General features: G+C 45.1%; 1 protein-coding gene across 4 annotated transcripts in view; it reads left to right on the top strand.

The window, feature by feature from the left end:
• ULK4 (unc-51 like kinase 4) overlaps window positions 1-24152 on the top strand; it is a 303339-nt gene that overhangs the window by 205906 nt on the left and 73281 nt on the right. For all 4 annotated transcript variants that reach the window (XM_053929211.2, XM_024565949.4, XM_053929210.2 and 1 more), the window contains 2 exons: window positions 22-120; window positions 21475-21660. In XM_053929211.2, the coding sequence (XP_053785186.1) occupies window positions 22-120; window positions 21475-21660 (285 nt within the window). The remainder of the gene's footprint in view (window positions 1-21; window positions 121-21474; window positions 21661-24152) is intronic.

The raw sequence follows: 24152 nt of genomic DNA, 5'->3' as shown, positions 1-24152 counted from the left end.
TTTTCTCTTCCCCCGTTCAAGGCTCAGAAGTCGGGCTCGGGAGGCGACACGCAGGCCGCAGAAGACCTGTTGCTGCTCAGCAAGCCTCTGACCGCCCTCATTAGCCTGCTCGTCCCGCTGGTAAGAGCGCGCCTGCGCGTGGCTTTCAGAACGTTGCTGAGGCCAAAGTCGTTTCCTTTGAGTTTCATAATGTCTCGAGTCTCTGTGCTGCGCTCATTCCTTTCCAAACTGGAGCCAGCAGCAACTTCAGATTATTTGGCTTGGCATCGCTTATCCTACTTTGTTTTAAAACCAGGTGGCTTGGATATTTAAGTAGGGCAGAATCTCAGATCCTCCCTAATGAATGTGAGGTTAAAAAAAATATTCAAGAAATGAATTTCAGGAAGGGAAAATTCATTATGGGGATCAATTCTCTTTCAAAACAGTTCTTTAGAGGGTTGCTTGGCATGCAGGACTCCCCAGAAGTGAAGAAGTACAGACACATCCCCTCAATCTCCACAGAAATAGAATGAAATAAGTGAAATTAGGTAAAAGCAGGTAAGAAAGATGACACAAGACCACTGAATACAGGAAAAGAATCCAACAGAAACTTGGAGTTTGGACCGACTTAAAGGGGACCCACCATTTAGTCACATGAACAACCTTCACCTTGGACAGAGCAGTCAATCATTGGGTTGGTTGGTGACGTTCCACAAAACCCCCAGAAAACCTCTCCAGAACTGGGGTGGTTACCTGCACCCGCTCCAAGGACTAGGGTGCGGGTACCCCGAGACGTCGGATCACTTGAGGCCTTTACGCTTCACAGAGGCAGGCAGCTCTTTAGTGCTCTCAGTGCTGCTGGGATCTCCCCTTTTCTGCCCTTGGACTTGAAGGAAGGCAAATGCAGTTTGAAGGGATAATTCAGTAGACTTCACTGCAGTCACCAAATAAAGGTTTGGTTCAACTGAGAAAGAAAAAAGGGAGGAGATCCGTACTGGGTTATTTTAAATAACAACACATACAGAACAGAGCAGCCACCAGAATGTGGCAGCGGACTTGCCCTAAAGTGGGGGGACAACCCCGAATCCTGGGCCTGGGGGCACCCCCAACAGACTGGAAGGATCTTGGGTGTAGAACGTGGCATGAAGTTACAGGGAAAACAGCAACGCGAACCAGCTGCTGCAGCTCAGAGTCTGAGGGCTGAGCCCCGACAGCCAGCTCTCCCGCGGGGGGCAGGAAGCAGACGGGGGAGGTTGTGGTGACCGGAGAGGAAGGACCAGCACACGCCACACACTCTAATACAAAAGACCCCGAGCGGCCCCATTCAGTTACTGTGTGTGTGTGTGTGTGTGTGTGTGTGTGTGTGTATAGAGAGAGACAATATGCTCTGTATAGGATAATTACAGCAAATAGGATTTTAAAAACAGTTTAGGAAGGACAGATGAAGAATCCATTACAGCTACATTTCTGGGACAGCCTAGTTCACATATGTATCTTATACACAAAGTTTTGGTGTTGGCTGCGTTCTGAGATTTGTTTTCCTTTAAAAGGTGAATTTATTCCAATTGAATTGATTGTTAAACTCATCTTGGGTCTTGATTTTATTGTCTTATGTCATGTTTTCTTTCTAAATGTCTTCCTGTATTAAATATAAGAGTTAATGTACATACACACACACACACACACACACACACAAAGCCTTTAACAGGCAAAGAGGAAGGATTCGACAATGGTGAGGAATAGAATCCACAGCCGCCTTTCTGTGCCAGGTGTCAGCATAGACCAATATGGACAGGAAGGCGGAATGCGTGCAGGGAGAAGTCAACAACACGGCAGTGGTATTCGGAGACTGACGCACCTTTCTCACCGCTCGATGGGCCAAGGGGAAAACCAGCAGCGCAGAGCAGGGGCTGAAGTCTAGGCCCATGGACCAACGCTGGCCCACTGCTTGTGTTTGTAAATAATGTTTTATTGAGTACAGCCGCACAGCCAGGGTGTTTACACATTGCCTGTGGCAGCTTTTGCGTCTCAGTGGTAGAGTTGAGTTATAGCAGAAACCTTATAGCCCACAAGCCTAATTATTTACTGCCTGGCTCTTCATAGAAAACGCGTGTTGACTGCCATATAGAAGGTGGGAAAACTTTAGTAAGATCTAATAGAAGCATATCCACCTCTGTGCCCTGAAAACAGAGACTGCACCTTCTTTTCAGTTTTCTGGAAACATTTTTAAAAAGTTAACCATGCTATGCTATGCTATGCTATGTTCAAAGAATGTCAGTAGATTCCAATGAGTAGGAATTCTTCAGCCACAGCACAGTTGAAGTGGAAGGAAAGCCCAGGCAGTCGGAGGTGCTCTGGTAGCGATGCTACCCACGCGCATGGTGAACCAATCAGAGGTAACTGTCAGCCTGTGTCCCAGCAGAAGACAGACACCACAGTGACTTAAAAGGAGAATTTCAATATGGGGACCTATTAAGCCCTGATAGGAAAGTAATTATGAGATTTTAAAAGAACTCTAAAGGATACGGTAAAGCTGAGGCAGAGCACCCTCAAACTTGAGAGGGGTCCCCTCCCCCGAGGCTGTAGGCCAGGCTCCTTGGAGAAGGCCTGACTGCAGCCTGCGGGCCCATGGACAGGTTGGCTGGGCTGCTCAGGCCAGAGCTGGCCCCCTGTCCCTGGGAAAGCGGGAACCAACGCTTGAGGGCGCGAGGTAAATTTCTGGGACAGTCTATTTCACATGGGTCCTAGCCAGCGGGCAGGAACACAGAGGGAGGCAGGGTGCCACTGCTGGTGGGACATCTGGGGACTATGCAGAGAGGACTGTAAGGGACCCGGGGGAGCTGGGGCGCCAGTGCACATGGGAAGCCTGGAGTGCACTGCATCTGTCGGGCCAGTGATGAGACTGATCGCAGGCCAGCCCAGGGCGAGGGGTGCTGAGGGTCCACGCGTTCTGGGCCCCTCGTTGGGGCCAGTCCCCACCAAATGCCATCGCACCCACATGTTGGGAGGGCCCCTTCTTCCTGCAGGGTGTCATCTGAGGGGTTTCCCCAGCTGTGTGGGACTCTGGGCTCATGTCAGTGACTCGATCACACTCAGGTTCCGGAATATTGGCCGAAGTCTGCCTCGTGTGTGCGGGCTGGCTGCTGTGCCTGCACATCTACCTCTAGAGCCACTGGGGAACAACGCCGGCAACAAGAACTTGTCGGTACGTCTTCTCTGGAGAAGATTAACACGTCAATAGCTGCGGATCAAGTGAAGAAAGTCATAATGCGGCGATTAAGGACCTAAACCAGAGCACACACAGGCCGAGGATGAATTCGACGGTGGTTGTTAAAAAGTGTAATAGGTTACCAAGCAAGGTGTGGGAACTCTCCCCACAGGGAAAAACAAACCAACTTCCGTTTTCATCTGAGTCTGGATATTTTGGAAGCATTTTGCCTGAAGGCAGGTGAGTGAACTTGTTAGCTTGTCAGGTTCTTCCCAGAAATGAAAGTAAACCCTTATCCTTACGAGAGGACCCTGTCACCCCATAATTCATGACCTGTGTTTATACTGGACACCGTAGAAGAATCGTAGTGAAATGTAGGCATGAGGAAGTGATTCCGACTCCGTTCTGAGCGTGAACTGCTTTCAGAATCCGGTGATTCTAGGCCCTCCTCCCAGAAAAAGGCTCAGAATCACTATGTGCAAAACTCTGCACGCAATTCACAGTTTCAGGGGGATCTTTGAACCCTCAGTGGGGAACCACAGTGTAAGATGTGCCGAATGAAGGACGTGGCGAGTTGAGTATGTCTCCTGAAGAACAGATAGAGCAAGGTAATTGTTTGACCTAAATACTCCTTAACAGGAGAAAGTGGGAGGGCAGGCTATATATCCCAGACAAGTTTTGTAACGGCAGTTCCTCTAAGAAATTACTGCTCCCTCAGTTAAAATAGGTATTTTCAAATTTGTGAGATTTAAATTTTTTTTTTCATTCTATATAAGTGATGCCGATATTTAGCCTGGTTTGTGCATTTCATAGTAAGCATGCCGTCCCTGACCTTTGAAAAGATGCCCCCGTGTGGTGTGGTCAGGGCCGCAGCCCTCGCTCAGCGGCGGAATGGGAGCTCCTTCCTGGGCTGCGTGCCTGGGGCTGCACCGAGTCCCGAGAGCTAGTGAGTCTGCCAGCGAGAACACCGCAGCCTGTGCCGACGTGCTGCTTTGTCAGCCCACATTTCTGAGATCACTGCGCCAACTGACCAACAAACTGTGGGTGCACAGTAGGGAAAAACAATTTTTTCCTTTTCATTTTTTGATTTCCTCCCCTTGAGAAATAACAGAGCAGATTTTTCTCTTTGTGTAGTAATGGACTTGGACTGACTTGTCTTTTCTTTCCCTTGTCTGCTGCCTTCAGTCAGTGGCGAGAAATACAGGTGATGCTTTATGGTGGTTAGGGTTTATGGCGACGGAGCCCAGGAGTAGTAGTGCCAAGTAGTCCGTTTGCACTTCACACCCGTGAGAGCGGGCGCCTTATTAGTTCTGTACTAAGCAGCTGCTCGAAAGAGTCAGGCCCCATTTGATGGGACGGCGCTCTTTCTGGTTAGCCGCTGCCCGTCTGTCCAGTGGGTGTGCCCGCAACGCCCCAGACTGAATAGGGTTCAAACAAACTCAGCGCTACCTCCGTAAAGCTGTGCCTCCTCTTGTGTCAGTGAGACATAGTGTCCGTAAGGAAGTGATGTGTAGAAAGAGGTTGTATAAATATTTAGAAATAGACATCCCAAGAGAGAAGTGGGCAAAAGACTTGCGGAGACCACTCACAACAACAAAAATACAGATGACAGATGTGGATTTCACCAAACACAAAATTACTACAAAGCTCAGTAGTAATTTTTTAAAATTTTCCCAGTTACTATGTATGGATCTGAAAGTTGGGCAGTGAAGAAGGCTGATGGGGGCAAATGGATTGGTTTGAAGTGCGGTTCTGGAGGAGAGCTCTCTGGATCCCCGGGGCAGCCAGAAAGCCGAACAAGTGGGGCCTGGAGCACATTCAGCCAGAAACACCGCTGGAGGCCAGAACGACGGAACTGAAGCTGCCCTACTTTGGGCACGTCACGAGAAGGTGGGGTTCTTTGGAGAAGACAATGATGCTGGGGAGGGGGCAGCAGGAAGAGAGGAAGACCAAGCATGAGGTGGATGGGCTTCATGAGAGCAGCCATGGGCACGAGTCTGCAGGAGCTGGGCCGGGGACAGGGGCAGGGACACTGTGGACCTCACTCATTCGTAGGGTCCCCAGGAGTCAGAGCCGACTCAACGGCATGCATCACACACAGTAATAAAGGGAAATTAATTTATGAAAATGCAATACAATCTTCAAAGTTGTAAGCTGCTTTTGGGGATATAAATTGGCTAATAAAAATTTTAGTGTGTCTCGCAAGCCTTACAATTGTATACACCCTTGAATATAGTCATTCCTCTTTTAGAAATTTATGCAGAAGAAATAGAGAAATACTGAATGACTTGTGGGAACACATTCTCACTACATTGTTTTTTATATGAAATACGTGTATATCGCTCAGCTGGAAGTTAATGAAATTCCATTCTTAGGATAGAATTCTGTGATGCTATTAAATATATTTCCCAAGCATATTTAACATTGTGAGAAATTATAAGGTTAAGTAAAATACCAGAATATGTATTTATTGTAGTATGAGGTTAATTTAAATTATCTTATCGATAACAGCCATTTTAACAGGTGTGAGGTAGTTTCTCATGGTTTTGGTTTGTCTTTCTGTTATAACTAGTGATGCTGAGCATCTTTTCATATATTTGTTGGCCATTTGTCTATTTTTGGAAAAGTGTTGTCTTAGGTCTTCTGCCCATTTTTTCAGTGGATTGGTTTTGTTGTTGAAAAGTGGGTGTTCGAATCTAATGGGTTAACTTTGGAAATCCGATTGTCCCCTCCTCTAGTGTTTGCTATTTTTTTCTTTTTCGTTTCGTGTTTTTAGGTTGTTGTATTCTGTCTCTGTGCTGAGGGTCTTCTCAGGTCTTCTCTGAGCCTTTGCCTTTCCTTGAACTGGTGTGGTTACTTTGTAACTTTCCCTGGACATGCCCCTGCTTTTATTAGTATCCTAGTCTCTAATGCCTGGCTCTCATAAAGGGAAAAACAGAAAAATGAGGTGGAGGGAGATGCTATTCCTTTAAATCCAGAAGTCACTTCATTTGGAAGGAGAGGGGCTGGCCACAGTAGTGGCCCCCTGCTCTCTTCTGCACCTCTGTGATCAGAATCAACAATCCGTGATCAGAGAATAGATTCCTGATACCTGAATGACAGAGTCCTTTTTGCCCGGCCTGGCTCCCGCAAGCTTTTTGAAAGCTGCTCCAGGAACATGTGCATGGCTGCCTACCAGGGGCTTTGGGGTGGGGAGTGGGTAGCCACTGCGGTGCTGAGAGCTGAAATAGACCAAAAGTAACTGCAAGTTACCACCCAAGCCTGCTGCTGCCAGGTAGACTCCAAAGTTCCTTCAGTAGACTCCAGAGTTCCAAACGGTTACATCAGACAGAGCCTGCCAGCATAGTCCTCGTCTAGGTGGGGAGACAGCATCCTGGCCTTTCCTGCTCTGCCGTCTTAGAGTCCGCGCAGGGGTGTCTGGCGTTTTGGCATCTCTGGGCCACATGTAATCACAAAAACATCTCGTAATGTTTTAGGTAAATTTACGATCTTGTGTTGGGCTGCATTCATAGCCATCCTGAGCTGCATGTGGCCCGTGGGGTGCAGGTTGGACACCCCTGCCTAGGGCTTTTTGAGTATTACTTGAAGACTGGATGGCAGTGTGTTAGCAGAGGAGGCCTGGAGGACCGTGCATCGCAGAGAGTCACTCTCCTTGGCGTAAGAGGCTGTGGGGGGACTGGAACTCCGTGTGCCTGGGTGGTGACAAGAGACACCCTTGGAAAAATTGTCAGGGATAGATTGTGAAAACAATTTGTAAGCTTTTTGGCTAGGTGTAATTCTTATTGTAATTAAATTTAACCAAGGTCACTTTATTTCCCTCTAAGTCAAATCTGGCATCATCAATGGATGCTCAAATTAGTGGGTAAAATATAACGAGACACAGAAACAAAACCCAGAATTACAATACCTCTTCACTTGGCGAAAGACACATTGTGGTTTTTTATAGTGCAGAGAACTGATCGAGAACGCCCTAGCCAGGCGATCCACATTAATATCACCAGTGATACGATGTATTTACATCCTGTAACTGTTGGCACAGTGCACTTAGTAGAAGGGTAAAACATCACTTCCGTGGTATTCCTGGCAAAAGTGCTTAACCCAACTTTAACTGTGAGGAACGTCACCAGTCTCAGGGGTTCTGCCTCCTAACTGGCCAGTACTCCTCCCGTGTCTGGATCACTGAAATCAAAGGGAGATTACGGGGACCGTCCCAAATTGGAGGCCACTATGGTCGGGGGCAACTAAATGCTCCGTGGGTTCTTGATTGGATCCTGGGCTAGAAAAGAACATAAGTGGGAAAACTTTACAAATTCGAGTGAGGTCTGTAGATTAGTTAGTAAGAATGTCTCAATGTTGACTTCTCATTCTTAGTAACTATACTGTGGTTCTATAAGATGTTACTATTTAGGGAAGTGGGGGAAACATAGTTTTACCACTTGGTGCAACTCTTGTGATTCCAAAATTATTTCCAAAATGAAAAGATGAAAATTGAAGACTTAACAATAGGAAGAAATCTGGGTCCCAGGTGCCACCCACCCCTCTTAGTATGAAAGTCTCAGTCCTCCTCCCCGGATGGATCCCTAGCACCCCCCACCCCCAGCCACCCCGCCCCATGTTCTGGAAGGTTATCTTGTTCCCCAAGGCTGTGGCACTTGGAGTTCCCATCCCCAGCAGCCAGGCAGACCATCACAAATGCTCAATAAATATTTGTGGCGTGCGTGAATGAGATACACTAAGTGCCAGAATCTAGTGTGTTGTAAATCTAGTCTATACAAAACTAAATTACACCATGAGCTGATTTATGGTGTGCCCTGCATATGCCGATATAAAGTGTCCCAAAGAAGTGACAGTGGAATGATTTATACCAAGGGCTTAACCGGGTATTACTCAACATTCTTTTTTTTTTTTTTTTTTTAATTTAAAAATAAATGGCTTCCTGGGCTGCCTCCTCCCACTTTTTTTTTTTTGTTCTTGTTACAATAAACCTGAATTTCAGAATATGCAATAGTTATTTTTATCTTGAAAAAGTAGACAAACAGTTGTCCTGACTCTTCACTCCCCCCCAGTTGAGAGCCTCTGTCGCTCAAGAGCGTTCGGATGCCAGCCTCAGAGGCATCTGTCGCCCTGCAGCAGCGGGGACCAAGGGGTGTCCTTAGTCCAGTCTGCCCGGAGTGCAGTGCGTGAGGCAGGGAGGCAGAGCCCACTGCCAGCTCTTCTCCGTCTGAAGAGACCTGAAGTTCTCACCGTCAGACGGGGAGGAGTATCTGGAACATAATATTAGGCTCGTGCACCTTGTTTTTTGTGAATAGTAAATTTTTTTTTCTACATTTGAGATTGAAATCCCAGGGTCAAATCAGATAGGTAAAGCTCCTTGGACGACTCAGAGGCACACAGCCCCCGCCCCCTCCCTGCCCCGGGCTGGCGCAGTGGGAAACCTCCATCAATACGCACCAGCTCTGCAACTCCCAGTTTCTCCCAGAAGCTGCTGTCAACAGAACTGAGTTGTTAATTCTGCCAGCAAAGGTCAACATACTGTTCTGTTGAGTGGGAACTAAGAACAGTTTGGTTGGACTTCCTGCAGCAATAAACCACTTTTTGGTCCTCCAAAATAAGCAGGTAGATATGACTCAACAGAACATAAAGGTTGGCATTGACCCTTAAAATGTGGCTCTTCTACTCTCAAAGCTCCAGGTCTCAGTACCTGTACTAAATCCACGAAATGGTTAAGAATAGCAGTTTCTTTAGAAAAAGGCAGACGTGGGGTTTTGGGATCTAGATTACTTGTGACGATTGCTGGTCGCAATTACTTCTCAGTGCTGTTCCTGAGGGAGCTGGGTGGTGTCCCTCTGCTATAGGGGACACACCACCCGCAGCAGCCCCTGAACCTGACCTCTAATTACGGTCACAGAGCATGGCTGCCCAGTCCCCCTTCCCAGGCAGGCCATTTGGGGCTGGTGGCCCCTAGCATGTCCTTATCCAGTGACCCAGTGCAGCTGATCGACACCGTGCATGAAGGAACCTTTTCATCCTCTTTGTTTGAAAGATTCACCAGGCATTAGAAATGACTCCTTCCAAGCCAGTGGTTGGACTACACGGTCTGTGCTGGCCCCTGCAAGAGCTGTCATTTTAAAATTCGCTCAAGAGCCCTGACCCATGTGGCTCAGTTGGTTGGGCATCGTCCTGCAAAGGGAAGGCTTGCCGGTTCGATTCCCAGTCACGGCACAAGCCCAGGTTGCAGGTTTGGTCTCCCTCTCTTTCTCTTCCAGCCCTCTAAAAATAAATAAGAAATTTTTAAAAATGTACTCAAGAGATCGTGAAAACTCACTTTGAAATGGTACAGTGTTTTTAGAAAGTATCAACCAAAAATATTCTTAAGAAATATTGGTTGCCTGCCATTCCGTTTCCCTGCTTTTAAATTAGCTATCACTCGGGCCAAAAAGTAATTGTGCTTGTTTTTAGCGCAAAGTGACAACTTATTCTCACCTAGAATTTTGTGTAGCCGTGTTTGACTTATTTGGGGCCATGCCTTCGTGGTCTGGCGAAACAGATCAGCAAACGGCAACCCTGGTCGGTCTGGCCTCATCGGCACACCTCTCAGACGTGGTGCGTCGTCAATTTGGGGTGGGAGTGCGTGTGGGTCTTCTCAGAGGTCTTTCTACTTTCACTCTGACTGATTCCCCACGGTCACTAGTAGTTAGGTTTCTGTCGCTCCTGTCTGCCTGTGCAATTGAGCCGACCTCAGGAACGACAGCCTGACACTGCTGAGGACATGCCACACAGAACTCCTCTCCTGGGGTCACTCTGCCACCGGGGACCTGCCTGTTGGGCCGAATGCTTTCAGATGCAGCAGAGAGGAACCATTCATTTTACAGAGAGGGACGTTTAAGTATAAATTGTTTGGTTAAGCTATTCCTGTCTTTCTTTTTGTCAGTGTGAATTGAGGGGTAAATTTTTAAACACATAAGGTGTTTTATTTTTAAATAATTAAGATTTAGCTCATAATTAAAGATACACTTTAAGCAAAAATAGAAAGCTCACATTTCACGCAGATGACACCTCAGAGCTGTCTGGAATGTGGAGACCGCGATAATTACAAAACCTGTCACGCAGAAACCCGCACATACAGAAAATGCAGTGTTTCACCCCGTGATCGTTTTCTCTTAATTTATCACTGGAGAGAAATAAATTGGATGTTTAGGAACTAAAATCTATTTTCCCGTGGATTATTGTTTAAAAATCAATTCCAACTAAAACACTTGGACCATTAGCCCTGGGCAACATTAAATGACAGTGGAACAATAATGAAGTAATATGTTTTCCTGCTCGGAGTTCATAAGCATGATATCAAAAGGTCGAAATGAAGAAGGATTAGGTGTGCATTCCGATATAGAGGCAGAATAGCACCCTTTTGAGTTTTTAGTGTTTCAGCATGATTTGTAATACTCTACGCTTTTCTCTAAATATTTTGGATGTTTGACAAAGAGATTCTCTTTTTTAAAATCATAAACATTATATATACACATTAAAAGTAATTCAAAGTCTTCAGAAAGGTTAAAAAAATAAAAAGTAAACATCTTCCTCCTTGTCTGGGATCACAGAGAAAAAAGTATGCTTTTGTAATTTATATACATATGTGCATATATACGTATATGTGTGTATAAATGAATATATATGCCTTTTTTTTATACAATGTGATCATAATATGTGTACAAATCTCTAACTTGGTTCCTCCCCCTTTCTCAATGTATTTGAGCAAAATGTTCCTATCAGCACATATGAATATAAATATTTTTTATGGGTATGCTGTATGAATATACCATAATCCAGTTAGCTCCCTGTTAATGGACATTTAATGTGGGGGGTAGTTTTTCTGACAAGCAGAGCTACACTAAAAATCTTTGTTAGATGTAACTATGATTATTTGTGCTTACATAGTCATATAAAACTTCCTAGCCATAGCATTGTGAGGTGCGGTGCTTAATTTTGTGTGTGAACTTGACCAGGCGAAGGGGTGCACGGGTGGCTGGTGAAACATCACTCCTGGCTGTGCCTGTGAGGGTGTTTCTGGGAAAGATTAGCCTTTTCATCAGCGTAAGTCTAGAAAGTCCGTCCTGGCCAGTGTGGGCGGGCAGTGTGCAATCCCCCAAGCGCCTACACTGAACAAAAAGGCTGAGGAAGGGCGATTTCGCTCTGTGCTTGCGCTGGGCTATCTGCTCCTGCCCGTGGGAGCCCCTAGTTCTCAGGTCTCTGGGCTCAGACCAGGCCTTAGACCCTGGATCTGGGTTTGGGCTGCAGCTATACCGCCAGCCTTCCCGGGCCTCAATCCCTCCACACCCTAGCCACCCCCACCCCCCGCAACTAGCTCCCCATCTCTGAGTCTGTCCCCATTTTCCTTGTTAGTTCAGTTTGTTCGTTAGATTGCACATGTGAGTGAGATCATATGGTATTTGTCTTTCTCTGACTGGCTTATTTCACTTAGCATAATGCTCTCCAGGTCCATCCATGCTGTCACAAAGGGGAAAATTTTCTTCTTTTTGACAGCCAAGCAGTTTTCCATGCCAGATTTTTAAACTGGAGAACCTGTCGAAAGGTGGCCAGAGTCCTTCACATGTTCCCCAGCCATTGACCGTGGTCACAGTGAGTCTCGCACTTGACTGGCATCACTGGGGCTGATAGCCTAACACCACGGAGCTGTGCACTTCCGGGTCAACAGCAGCAGAGAGAGGAATCAGTACATTCCAGAAAAGTGAAAACAGAATAGTGTCATCTAACCATTGGTTTGACATTTCACGTGAGGCTGTTTGGCAAGACAGGGTGGTGCTCCCATGATTCAGTGGGGTCACCTGAGCACCTGTTTGTCCCACGGTGGTTGAGGCAGCTCTCCTTGGTTACCAGTTGAATGGCCATGCCCATGTTAGTAAGTCTCCATTTCTACATCCAAAAAAAGGAAAATACTGGACACCTCACAGGGTTGTTGGGAGAACTCAGGGAGCAACGCATGGAAAACCTCTCAGCACAGCGCTTGGCGCATCACAAATCTGCATCACAACTCCCCCCCCACTGCACCGCCCGTTTGGTTTTGTCTCTGCTGTGTCTCTGCCGATGGGGGTGGTCTCAGTAATATGTACGACAAGGCGCGGGGAAAACCCGTCATTGCTTATAGTCTCGGAGTACAGTTCCCAGCTGTCTTTAGAAACAGGGTATGTTTAAGATGAATGCTAGACTTCCCGAGTTTGCTTTGTTTTGTTTTTGCCACCCCCACCCCCCCAAAAGCCCTCTGTTTCCATGTAAAATGGGAAAGCATGCGTGTGTATCTCTTTGAAGCAGGAAAATAACGTGGACATTGGATAGTGTGGGTATTTACCCATAACTGGGATACAGGGAGGTTAGCAGTTCTGATAATGATGTTTGGCTTTTTTGTTTCGTCTAATGCCGGCAAAATTATCGTGTCTACGGCTCCCCGAGGCCCTTCCGGTACAGCGTGTTCTATAGTCATATTGCTGATCTAATAAACATCGATCTCATTGCAATAAACTCGCTTCCTGAACGGCCTCGTTAATGTGCTGAAATAACGTACCCAGGGGTATTTCTGACAGTTTCATCGCAGCTCTGAGATCGGCGGCCCCGACGGCTCTGTTGGTGGGAAAGCAGCCACTTGAGTCTCCTGCCCCAGCGCCTGCAGGTCAGAAGGTGGTTCAGGCTGAGCTCCTGGGCAAGGGGGCTTGGGCGACAAGGTCCTACAGAGTAGAACTTTAGACAAACAGTCTCATTTTAATTTTAATTTTGGATCAGTATCTCTGAATAAAGGGATCATTAGTTTACAAAGCTGTTGGAATTTATGCTAAATGTCTAGATAATGAAGCCATAATCATGTTTAACCAATTTTAGACAATTTTCTTCTTTCAGTTGTAAAAATTGCCCGATAAGTTTTTACTGTTATAAAGTGGTTTTAAAATTTTAACAACCTTGCCATTTTATTTTAAATATTCATTCTTTGAATGGGAATAACCATTGTTTTTTGGAATAAATGTATTATCTCTTATTCCTTTCCCTTTGGGGTACAATTCTCTACCTCAAATCTATTTTATTTAGATATGAGCTCTTCAGAAAGGGATCATTTTAGTATGGAGAGGACTTCATGTGTTTTTTCAACATTCCGGATGCAGTAAACAGTAATTTTAAGAATTCTAAACCATGTAACCGTAATGCATTTTTGAATCTCATAACCAGAGAGTAGCATTTCTCAGCGTCTTTGCTTGTTACTTGTCGTGAGGAATCACGACAGCCTGTCGTCGGGGTTAATAAAGGCGGCCTCAGCCCCTCGCTCTTGTCCAGCCATTGCCGTTGGTCACAGCAGGTCTTGCATCTGACCTGCGTCACCGCATGGGGGGCACTCCAGAGGGGCCCAGGGAAGTCCCCCTTTTAAAAATTTTCGGGGAAGGACAGCAGATTTATTATATTTGAATTACAAAAAGTGCTATAAGCACGTTATAAGAATTCAAACAATTTGAAAGTAATTATAGTAGAACTAAAGCCTCCCCCTCCCCTACCGTGGCCCTGCCCCCAGGGAAACCACTGTTACTTTTGACGTGTCCTTGCGTTCTGTTCACTTGACTTATAACCACATGCTCCCGTATCGCTGATTTTATTCCTCTCGCTTTCATTGCTGAAAACAGGACCATAGTATATGTATTTTGTAACTTTTTACTTATCTCAATATTACGCACATCTTTACAAGTCAATACTTACACACTGATAAGTATAAGGTATAAAAGTTTTTACTGTTATATCTTATAGTTTACCTTATTCTTTTTAATAGCTGCATAGTATTTTATAATATCAATGTACTGTTGCTTATTCAATTCAGACATTTCCTCGTGGGTGGCCACGCAGGTTGCTCGCACTTACTTGCTGTTCTAAGCATGGTCCACTAGACACCTTTGGTTTTGTCTGCTTATGCGTTTGCTTTGGTTAGACAAGCGCCCATAGAGAGATCATCAGATTCAAAGGTGCTTCTAAGTTTTAATGAATATTGATTACCATATAACTTCCCAAAGATTCTATCTGTTTATATTCAAATTAAAGGCATATGAATGTACTTGTTTTTCTACATCTTCACCAGCACTGCATCTTCTGACTTAAAATTTTTTTTTTGTCCATTTGACAGGTAAAGATGCTATCTTACTGTTTGCATTTGGATTCTGTGGCTATAGCGTTAGGATAGAGAAAAAGAAATGCAGCCACTCAAATGTGAAATACGTGTAACGTATAGGCATTAACTTTGGAAATACAGAGAAGGAGATGGAAAATTATAAATTACCAAAATTGGTATCAAAATAGATAAAAATATCAACTTTCAGAAGTTAAAATTTTATTGCCAATGATGTCTTTCAGCCTCTTTATTCAAATAAGAATATGCAGATCTAATTTACTTTCACTACAAGCAGGAGGAAAAGAGGGCTATGCCGACCCAACAAAGAGATCTTGTGAGAATGTGTACGGTGTAGACATGCAAAGATGTCAGTGTGACTGCCGTCACCACGGCAAACATTGTTAGGTGCGATAACCAATCAGAATTACTTATGTTTTGAAAGTTAAACAATGATTACCCAGGGCATGGTCACCCTCTCTGCCTTCTAGATGTCTTACTGGACAGCTTTATTTGCAATGACATTTTCAAGGACAATCTCACGGTACAGAATAGAATCTGCTTTTCTGCAGCTGCGGGGAAAGAAGGACCATTTTTCTCTCTTCAATTCTGCTAAGGTTTCTTTCACGAGCAGTTATAAGGGCTTCCAGTTTGAAGGGTCAATACAAGAATTCCATTAGTTGCTACTAAAGGCAAAAAAAAAAAGGAATAATCAGACAACTGGACTGTCATAATGCGGTACTTTGCACCTATAAGCTCTGCCATTAAAATAGTACAGGCCTAAGTGCTTTCACATGTATGTTCTAAAGTTTCAGAGACTAGGCCACTCCCGTACTTACTGTGAAGTACTTCAGCTGCAATGAGTCTACCGCCACAGCCTACTTGAAAATCATACAGAACAACTGAAGACCACTTGTCCTTATAAACATGGGTGAGAAATTTTCAAAACATTAGTACGTCAAGTCTAGTAATATAGTAGAGGACCAGTATAACCAAACAGGGTTTGACCCAGAGTTCAAGGACAGTTCAAGCACCGGGAAAGTGTAATTTAATAATTTTAAGAAATTGAAAGAATAAAAATATGACCATAATAGTCACAGCTAAGAAGTTCAATGGCCATTCTTAAGTTTTTAAGACAGTATTTAAGATGGAGTGAATCTTCCAACACATTGAAAGTTATTTCCTAGGAGTTAACGGTAAACAGAAACACTAAAGTATTTTCATTAAAATTGAGACGAGAGGAATCTCTTCTGCTACCACTACTAGTTAACAGTAATGGGGGTGGTATGTTACAGGTAATGCTGCTAGGTAATACAAATACATATTAAGTATAAAAATGATTACTGCAATTGATAAAACTTTCATACTTTGGAAAAAAGATTAAAGTAAAAACTTACTGAAACTAAAAAAGCAAATTTCAGTAAGTTGATGGCATATAATACAGAGAAACCAATAGTTTTTTTGTTTGTTTTTTTAAATACTGGCATTAATCTGATAGAAATAGAAATGGGGGAAATCCTTCCATAGAAGTGACTCAAACCACCCCACGAAAACTGGCCAACAATGAATGTAACGGGAAAATGTGAGTCATGGTGAAACTGTGGAACATTTGGAAAGAAGTGTGACCTGAATGAGCGGAGAGACGTGCCAGGGGCATGTAGGTGGTAAGACTTAAAAATATGAATTTTTATTGTAATTCTTAAAAAAAATATAATCTTTATTGTATGTTTTTCCATTGCCATTTAGTTCCCTTCTACACCACCCCCGCCCCGCCCCAGCAATCACCACACTGTTAGCCATGTTATCGCAGTTCCATTCAGAATTTGTTAGTTCATTAAAATGATCCTATAAAACAAGTGTGCGATTTGCCAGGAGAATCTTGAGCAGGAAGGGCCTGTTTTCACTCTTCAGCTTCACACACTCACTCCTGTCTCACAAAACGCCTTTCAGGAAAAGTGAGGAACTCGAGAATGAATGAACTTGCAAGAGTGAAGGGGAGGGGGAGTCAGAAATACATTAGAAGTTCGCCCTGTGTCTGGGGAACAGAAGGAAGCCCGGAGAAGGACCACACAGGGCCAAGGAAGGCTGGCCCTGGGCACCCCGGGAGGCTGCTGTGTGGCCGTGCGTGGGGCCTCCCCACTGTGAAGCCCCACAGCAACTCTGGCCTCGGAGGAGAAGGAAATAGGGGCACTTTCAGGGGTCTGTACATAGAACAGCCCCGCCATTGGGCCCTTCTCTACTCTTCTCCAATCTCACATGCAGGAGACCGAGTAGCCGACTGTGTGCCCCCAAAGTGATCCCAGGGCTGTTCTCTGAAGAAGTTGAAGCTGGGTCAGGAGTAAAGCATTCCTGAATTTTCTGAGGAGGGGTTGTGGTGGAAGTGATGGTGCAGCTGCCCTGAAGGGAAGTTTTCCAAAAGCCACATCCCCTGGTGTGGGGCTGGGCTGTCGCCCTCTCTACAAGTGGTCTCCTTCAGCCCCTTGTTCTCCGTGCTGTCATGCTTAGAGGATTTCCCAATGCTTGTCTTTAGCCATGACCCGTCCCCTGAACTCCAAGTCATGTACGCTCTAGCTATAATGTCACCACCTAAGCCAGGGGTGCTTCCAGCAGTGAATGATGGTCCGGCTTAGGTTTCTGAGAACCGTGCCACCTTGCTCCCCTCTGACCTCACTGCCCAGCCTCTCGTCCTCACGTGCAAGGCAGTCATTCAGCCTCGCTGCTCAGACGGGGCCTTGTGGACCACAGTGAGGCGTGTGGACTGTCTTCTAAAGGCAGTGGGAAGTCACAGGAGGCGTTGAGCAGGAGACTGATATGATCTGGCTAAAGTTTTACAAATACAGTGGCGCCTGTGTGGAAGACAGGTGGTGTGGGACGCAAGTGGAACCTCAGCAGACCTTTTGGTTACTTTGTGGGCAGCTGTCTCCAGCATCCTTCTCTCACCTGGTGGCAGGTGGGAAGAGAGAAAAAGTAGAAAGTGACAAAGGATCAGGCCAAAGCTGTTACAGCAAAGCCAGCATCTCAGCAGTCAGTGTGGACGTGCCTGTGCACTCTGGGTCCTGCAACTTCGCTGCTTCAGTGGAATTGTTCAAACCTCCTTCTGTATCGACCGGCTATGAGTTTTTAAATGAGCTACGTTTTCCTATTCTTTAGTTTCTGACCAGGAAAATGTGAAGGTGTTCATGAAAGTCAGGGCAGTGCCCGAAGCCCAGAAGTCAAGGTGATATGACCTACCAGTCACTTTCAACTTGTTTCTCGGATGGTTTTTTTTTTTTCCTTAAACTGTAGCACTCTGGCTCGTGATTTATGGACTTAACCACTCAATGAATAATGGTGGTGGCAGGTTTTCTTCCCTCTAAATTTCCACATTTAGTACCATAATGTGCCCCGGGGTCAATGAAACTATTGAGCATCTTCTCAAGGAAAGGCGGGGGTGGGGGGAGGAACCGTCAAGGCTGTGGGCAGTGGTGTTTCCTTGGGTGATATCATCTGGAATTACTACCATTCATCAGCTGAATGACGGTTTCTGCTGCCTCTTCAGCTGATTTGAGCAAGAGTGATTGACATATTAAAATGGAGAGGGACAAGGACTGATGGCCCTAATGGGAATTCTTGTTAAAGATGCCCTAACAATACAGAGGGGTCTTTTCTCGAGATGCTTTTAGATGGCATGGCAAGGGTAGAGGATATTGTATTATTGAGTGTTTTCTCTTCTTGGTTAATGTGATAAATTCTCTTCTCTGACACTGACTGTTCCCATATAATTTTTGAAAAAACACTGCACCGGGTAACATTTTAAAAGTAGAATATAAAAGAGAAAGATTCTGAAATACATTGTATTGTATAGATTGAATAAAAGGAAGTAAACACAGTACAGATGTGATTTTAAATTGTTCTAAGAGAGTTTTTAAAATTCAAGTACAACTGTACTTTGAAATATTTCCAAATTGTGTGTGTGTGTGTGTGTGTGTGTGTGTGTGTGTATATATATATATATATATAGTGTGTTTATTATCTTATCTCTTCCACAAAACATTGGATTCAGCTCATAAGAATGTTTACAATAAAGTTAGGGTTGACATGAAATACAAGATGCCCGATGGACAGACTTACACTAAAAAAGATTCATTGTTTATCTGAAATTCAAACTTAATTGGATGTTTGGTTTTTTCCAAGCCTGGCAATCCTATATAAAGTAGAAAACATGAATAAATCAATGAAGATAAGATAGGGTGAGATTTCAGTACGAATATGAAGTCCAATGTCACTGTGAAGGTTAGGCCATGACTTTGGCCTTCAGAGTCATGGCTGCTGGGCAGGAATGGAAATACGGTCACTTACAAGACGTGCCTCACCCAGAAAGTGGGGTGCATGGAGGGGAGACATTCACTCGGGGCAGAAAACTTTTTCTAGTTTTGGGGTCTGACAGAACACTCATTTCATAGTCTCCATGAAAGGGACATTTGTGACAGGGGCGGTGGTGGGAATACCCACCTTTTCTTGAGCACTTTATGAACTAGAGAGTCTTTCAAAGAGGAGTTTTTAAAACTTGAAGTTCATTTCCCTTGTTTGCACTGTACTTTTGCAGTTACAGCTAAGAAGTCTTTCCCTCATCCAGGGTCTAAAAGGTTTTGCCCATGTTTTCTCTGAGAAGGTGTAGATTTTATATTTAGGTCTCTCAACCTTTTTTTTTTTTTTTAAAGAACTAAACGAGTTTCAGGGATTCCTGAGGACTTGTTTTTCTCCTTGAGTGTGGACGTTCTATGGTAACTCAGCCATGCTAGATTGGATCTGTGTTTTCAACGATTTTGGGTTAATGTTGGTACATGGCGAAAGGCAAGCATTGAAGTTCACGTTTTTGCATACTGGTTGAGCACCGTTGGCTGAAAATGTGGCCTCGATTGCCGCCGCACCTCTCTGTGAAGTCAGTTGACTCTCTCTCTGCGGAGGAAGTTGAGTAAAGTATGTAAGGAATCTCTATCGTTACAACTGCATAGAAACCTATGCGTATCTAAAAATAAGAGGTTGATTCATGCTGTATATAAAAATTAACTCAAAATGGATCAAAGATCTAAATGGAAAGGCTAAAACTATAAAATTCTTAGAAGAAAAAATAAATGTAACAGCAAAAACTAAAAATTCTTAGAAGAAGCATAGATCTCAAGACTTGGAATAGGCAATGGTATCTTAGGTATGACACCAAATTCACAAACCATAAAGAAGATAAATTGAAACTTTATTAAAATACAAATTATTTCGTGCTCCAAAGCGCACTATTAAGAAAGGGAGAAGATGTGCCCTGGCAACTAGTTCAGCTGGTTAGAGCATTGTTCCAATACGCCAAGATTGTGGGTTCAATCCCCAGTCAGGGCACATACAAGAATCAGCCAATGAGTACATGGATGGATGGACCAGCAAAGTGATTTCTCTCTCCCTCTCTCCTCCCCTCTCCTTCCCTCCCTCTCTCCCAAGTCAATAAAAAAAGAAAATAAAAACAAAGACAACCCACAGAATGGAAAAACATTTTTGAAAATCATATGCATTAAGGGACACACATTTAAAATATAAAAACATTTACACTCAATTATAAAAGGATGGCCCATTTGAAAAATGAGCTAAGGATCTGAACAGACATTTCTCCAAAGAAGACATGCAAATAGCCAATAAGCACAAAAAAAGATACTAAACATCATTAGCCCCATCAGGGAAATGCGAATCCAAACCGCAGTGAGGTACTTGCACATCCACTGGGATGGTTGCTATTAAGACAGAGTACCGGGTGGTGATGAGGATATGGAGGCACTGGTGCTCACACATGGCTGGTGCTGACGGCAGCTTTGGAAACGGCCTGGCAGTTCTCAAAAGATTAAACATGGCCCTGGCTGGTGTGGCGCAGTGGATTGAGTGCCAGCCTGCGAATCAAAGTGTCACTGGTTCAATTCCCAGTCAGGGCACATGCCTGGGTTGCGGGCCAGGTCCCCAGTAGTGGGTGCAGGAGAGGCAACCACACAATGATGTGTCTCTCCTTCTTTCTCCTTTCCTTCCCCCCTCTCTAAATATATACAAAGTCTTTTTAAAAAATTTAAACATCTACTTAACATACAACTGAGCATGTACCCAAGGGAACTGAAAACACGTGTCTATACAAAGAACTATACACACATGTTCATACATTGCTTCTGGAAAGTCCAAACTGCTCAAATGTCCATCAGATCATGCATGGATAAACAAATGTGGTATATCCATACAATGGAATATTATTAGGCGATAAAAAGAAATCAAATACATGAATGAATTTTGAAAACATTATGCTAAGTGAAAGAAGCCAGTCACAAAGGATCATTTTGTATGATTTCAGGTACCTGAGCCATCCAGAATAGGCAGGTTTAGAGAGACAGAAGGCTAATTGGCTGCTTGGGCAGGGCTGGGGGTTGGGAGGAGGTGATGATGGTGAGGCGGCTGCTAACAGGTGCAGGGTTCCATGTTGGGGTGATGAAAAAACCCTAGAATTGATCGCGGTGATGGCTGCACCTCTCCAACTGTGCCATTGAATTGGAGCTGACAGGCGAGCGAACCGGGTGGCCTAGGAGTTATTTCTCAATGAAGCTGTTACAAAGAAAATAGAACTTTAAAAAATAAGGTTAAAATACTTATAGTACGATTATTATTTTCGTAGTGGACCTTCTCACACATACAAAAGCGATGTTTTCTGTTCCACCTGTTTAGTGTGTGATGATTTGGGCTCCGACAAGGTCAATGTGTTCCCTAATGTCTTCCAGGAAGTGAGTTTTTCTAAACAAGCTAATAGCAAGCGAGAACATAAGGGGCATGCCTCAAACAATTCACACTGTTGCACAGTCACACACACAGCCCCTATATAGATACTGCTTTGAGTGTGTGCGTACAAAACCTCTGTTGGTCCTTCGCATGTTACAAGACTTCTTATTTTGTGCTACTAGCTCTCTTTGAGTAACTTTGCTTTTTGAAAAAGACCCATTGTGGGAGGGAGGAAACTTTCAATTAGTTGAACTTTATACTCAGACTCTCGTTTTCCCCATTAGGCACATGTTACTGTAGTTCTTGAGGAAAGCCAACAGCATCTTGGCATGGAGCTTAAGCAGTCCTCTTTGTGAATTTTCAGCTTCCTGCCGAGGATCCTGAAATTTTCGAAGTTTCATCCAAGTGTCTGTCTATACTGGTTCAGCTCTACGGAGGAGAAAACCCAGACAGCCTGTCTCCCGAAAACGCAGAGAACTTTGCTGACTCACTGATATCCAAGGAGGACCCGAAGGAGCAGAAGCTTCTGTTGAGGATTCTCCGAAGAATGGTGAGCTCACACAGAAACTGGGGTTGGGTGGGCGGCTTCCGTGGCAGCCGGTGGACAGGGCACCGGCGTTGTCTTCAACCGCGTTTCAGTAAAAGAAGTCCCGGTCACCCTTCCCCATGGTCACCTTTCCCTCAGTCACCTCAGTTACCATGCCTCAGATTCCGCCCGTGACATCTTTCCTGGACAATTGAAGGGTCAGAGAACATTGTGCCTCCTCCCCGCTTAGTATGTAAGTGCATCTCCTAACGAAAACGATGGTTTTTTACTTAACGACTATAATCCAAGTCAGGAAGTTGAACTTGATATCGTTTTCCTAACCTGCCATCCACACTCCAGTTCTGTCGTCTGTGCCAATCGCGTCCTTTATGGCGTTGTGTTCTGTATGGGATGCAGTCCAGGGCCCCGTATTTTAGCGGATGTGGGTCTTTAGTCTGGAGGAGTCCTGCCGCCTTCCTTTGTCCTCCTTCACATTTCTGAGGGCCGTCGGCAGGGTATGTTGTAGAGTCGCTGTTAGTCTGCGAGTCTGACGTTGTGTGCGAGGCTCAGGAAAACTCCAGTTCATCACATCCAGAGGCTCGTGATGCGTGTTTGCCCCTTCCTGGCCATGTTCGTTTTGATCGCTTCCTGAAGTCGATGCATACCTGCTCTTTTTAAACTTGTAATAGTTGCAAAGTGGTGGAGATTTTCTAACTCTCAGTACTCTGCTACAAGGAAGAACTTTCCATTCTGTCTTGTTTATTTTTATGAAGTATGTGTAGCTGGTGTTGATTTGAAGGGACTTTTGAAGACTGACTGATTTTCATTTCACACTAAATCTTACTCTGCTGGCTCTGAAGGCCGCTCGTTGCCGTGGCTGTTGTTGAAGGTAACAAAGGCGAGGAGGTCCTGGTAGTCTGCGTTCTGATTCGTCAGTCTGTCGCTTCTCGATACAAATTATCCTTTGGCCAGTGGAGCTGGACGTGCCAGAGGAGCGCACTGAGGGTAGCTTTTGTGCCGATTTGATAAATGGACAGCAGCGTCTGACTCAGACGCCTACACGGGGTTATGGGTGACAGAACTGGAAGTGAGGTTCGGAGATCTGCCCTCCGCATGGCCACACGTGCTTCTGTACAGTCCATGCCCACCCAGCCCCCCAGAACTTGCTGTCTCAGCGGAGCCGTCACCTGAGTGACAGAACGGTGATGGGGTCGAGGTGAGCCTCTCAAAGCATGGAAGAGACCCTTCTGGGGGCCGTAGGCAGGAGATTGTGCACCAGCCTGGCACTGGATGACACTGACTCACCTTGTAAGACGGCATTTCCTCTCCGATTTTCTTTCTCCTTTATGGTTTCAGGTGAAAGTCTCGGTTGGGTGCTCTGTGACCATAACAGCTCTGGGAAGTCCTCAGAATCTCCTTTTTCACAGAGGGCAGACCTTTCAGAAACGCAGCTTTTACAGGAGCGATGAGCTTGTCCTTTAAAGTTGTAATTTTATTCAAATAGAAAAGAGCCGAGTCAGCGTGAAGACCAGCACCAGGGACTATGACGACACACGTGGTGTGTGCATGTGGCGAGATTGTGAATTGGGTCGAGAGTGGCAGGAGCTGCAGAAATCTTGATCTAATATCTGACACGACTGATTTTGCAGAATTCCACCGCCGCCTCTTTGAAACGGTTAGAACCCGATTTCTTTTGGAATTCATACTTCTCAGCTCCTCTCTGTGTGGTGCTGCCGTTGCAGGCAACGCGCCTCCCACAGAGATGGAGCCCCCGGGGCAGTGTGGTTGCTGACGTCAGGCCCGGCGCTATTTCTGCAGCCAGTTGCGTGAGCGTTCACAGCAAGTGGGTAAATAAAGGCTGTACGTGGCCCCGTGTGGGCTCAGGTCAGGCTTTGCCACCAACTGTGTTTCTGATCCAAAGTTATGGGGGAGAAAGTTTGAGTTTCAGAGCTTTTCAGAATTGCAGGTAGGAGGAAGTGGACCTGTCTTTGGAAATAAAGTACATCCTTTTCTGAAACACTGGTCAGATTAATCATGCGGGAAACAAACTGGACCCCGACTTGCTCGGAGTAACCAGCCTGCTCCATCTTTTAGTTTGTTTATCTTATGGCCTGAAACGATTTCCTTATCGTTTCTGACCTGCCACGTACGGAACCAGGTGGGTTTTGTGTGTGGGAGAAAAGCTGAATCTAAGGGACTTTTTACCTGTTTATGTGAAAACAAGTAGTTTCTGGTGCTGGTTATCTTTTTTGAAGTTGCGGTACAGGGCGTGTAAGATTTACCGTTTAATCATTTTGAAGTGCAGCTAATGGTGCGAAGCAGGATCACGCGGTCGTGCAGCTGTTACCGCTGTCCTTCCGCAGAGCGTTCTCATCCCAAATGCACCTGTGCCCTTTAAACCGTACCTGCCGTCCCCCTCCCCCAGCCCCGGGTCACCGCCATTCCGATTGCTGGTTTTGAATCTGACGACTCTAGGCACTTCACGTAGGTCGAATCACACGACAGTGCCCTTTTCA

This window comes from Desmodus rotundus, chromosome 8 (assembly GCF_022682495.2).
Source record: "Desmodus rotundus isolate HL8 chromosome 8, HLdesRot8A.1, whole genome shotgun sequence".
Lineage (NCBI taxonomy): Eukaryota > Metazoa > Chordata > Mammalia > Chiroptera > Phyllostomidae > Desmodus > Desmodus rotundus.
The sequence above is the reverse complement of the archived record's forward strand: the minus strand, read 5'-3'. Positions and strand labels throughout refer to the sequence as shown.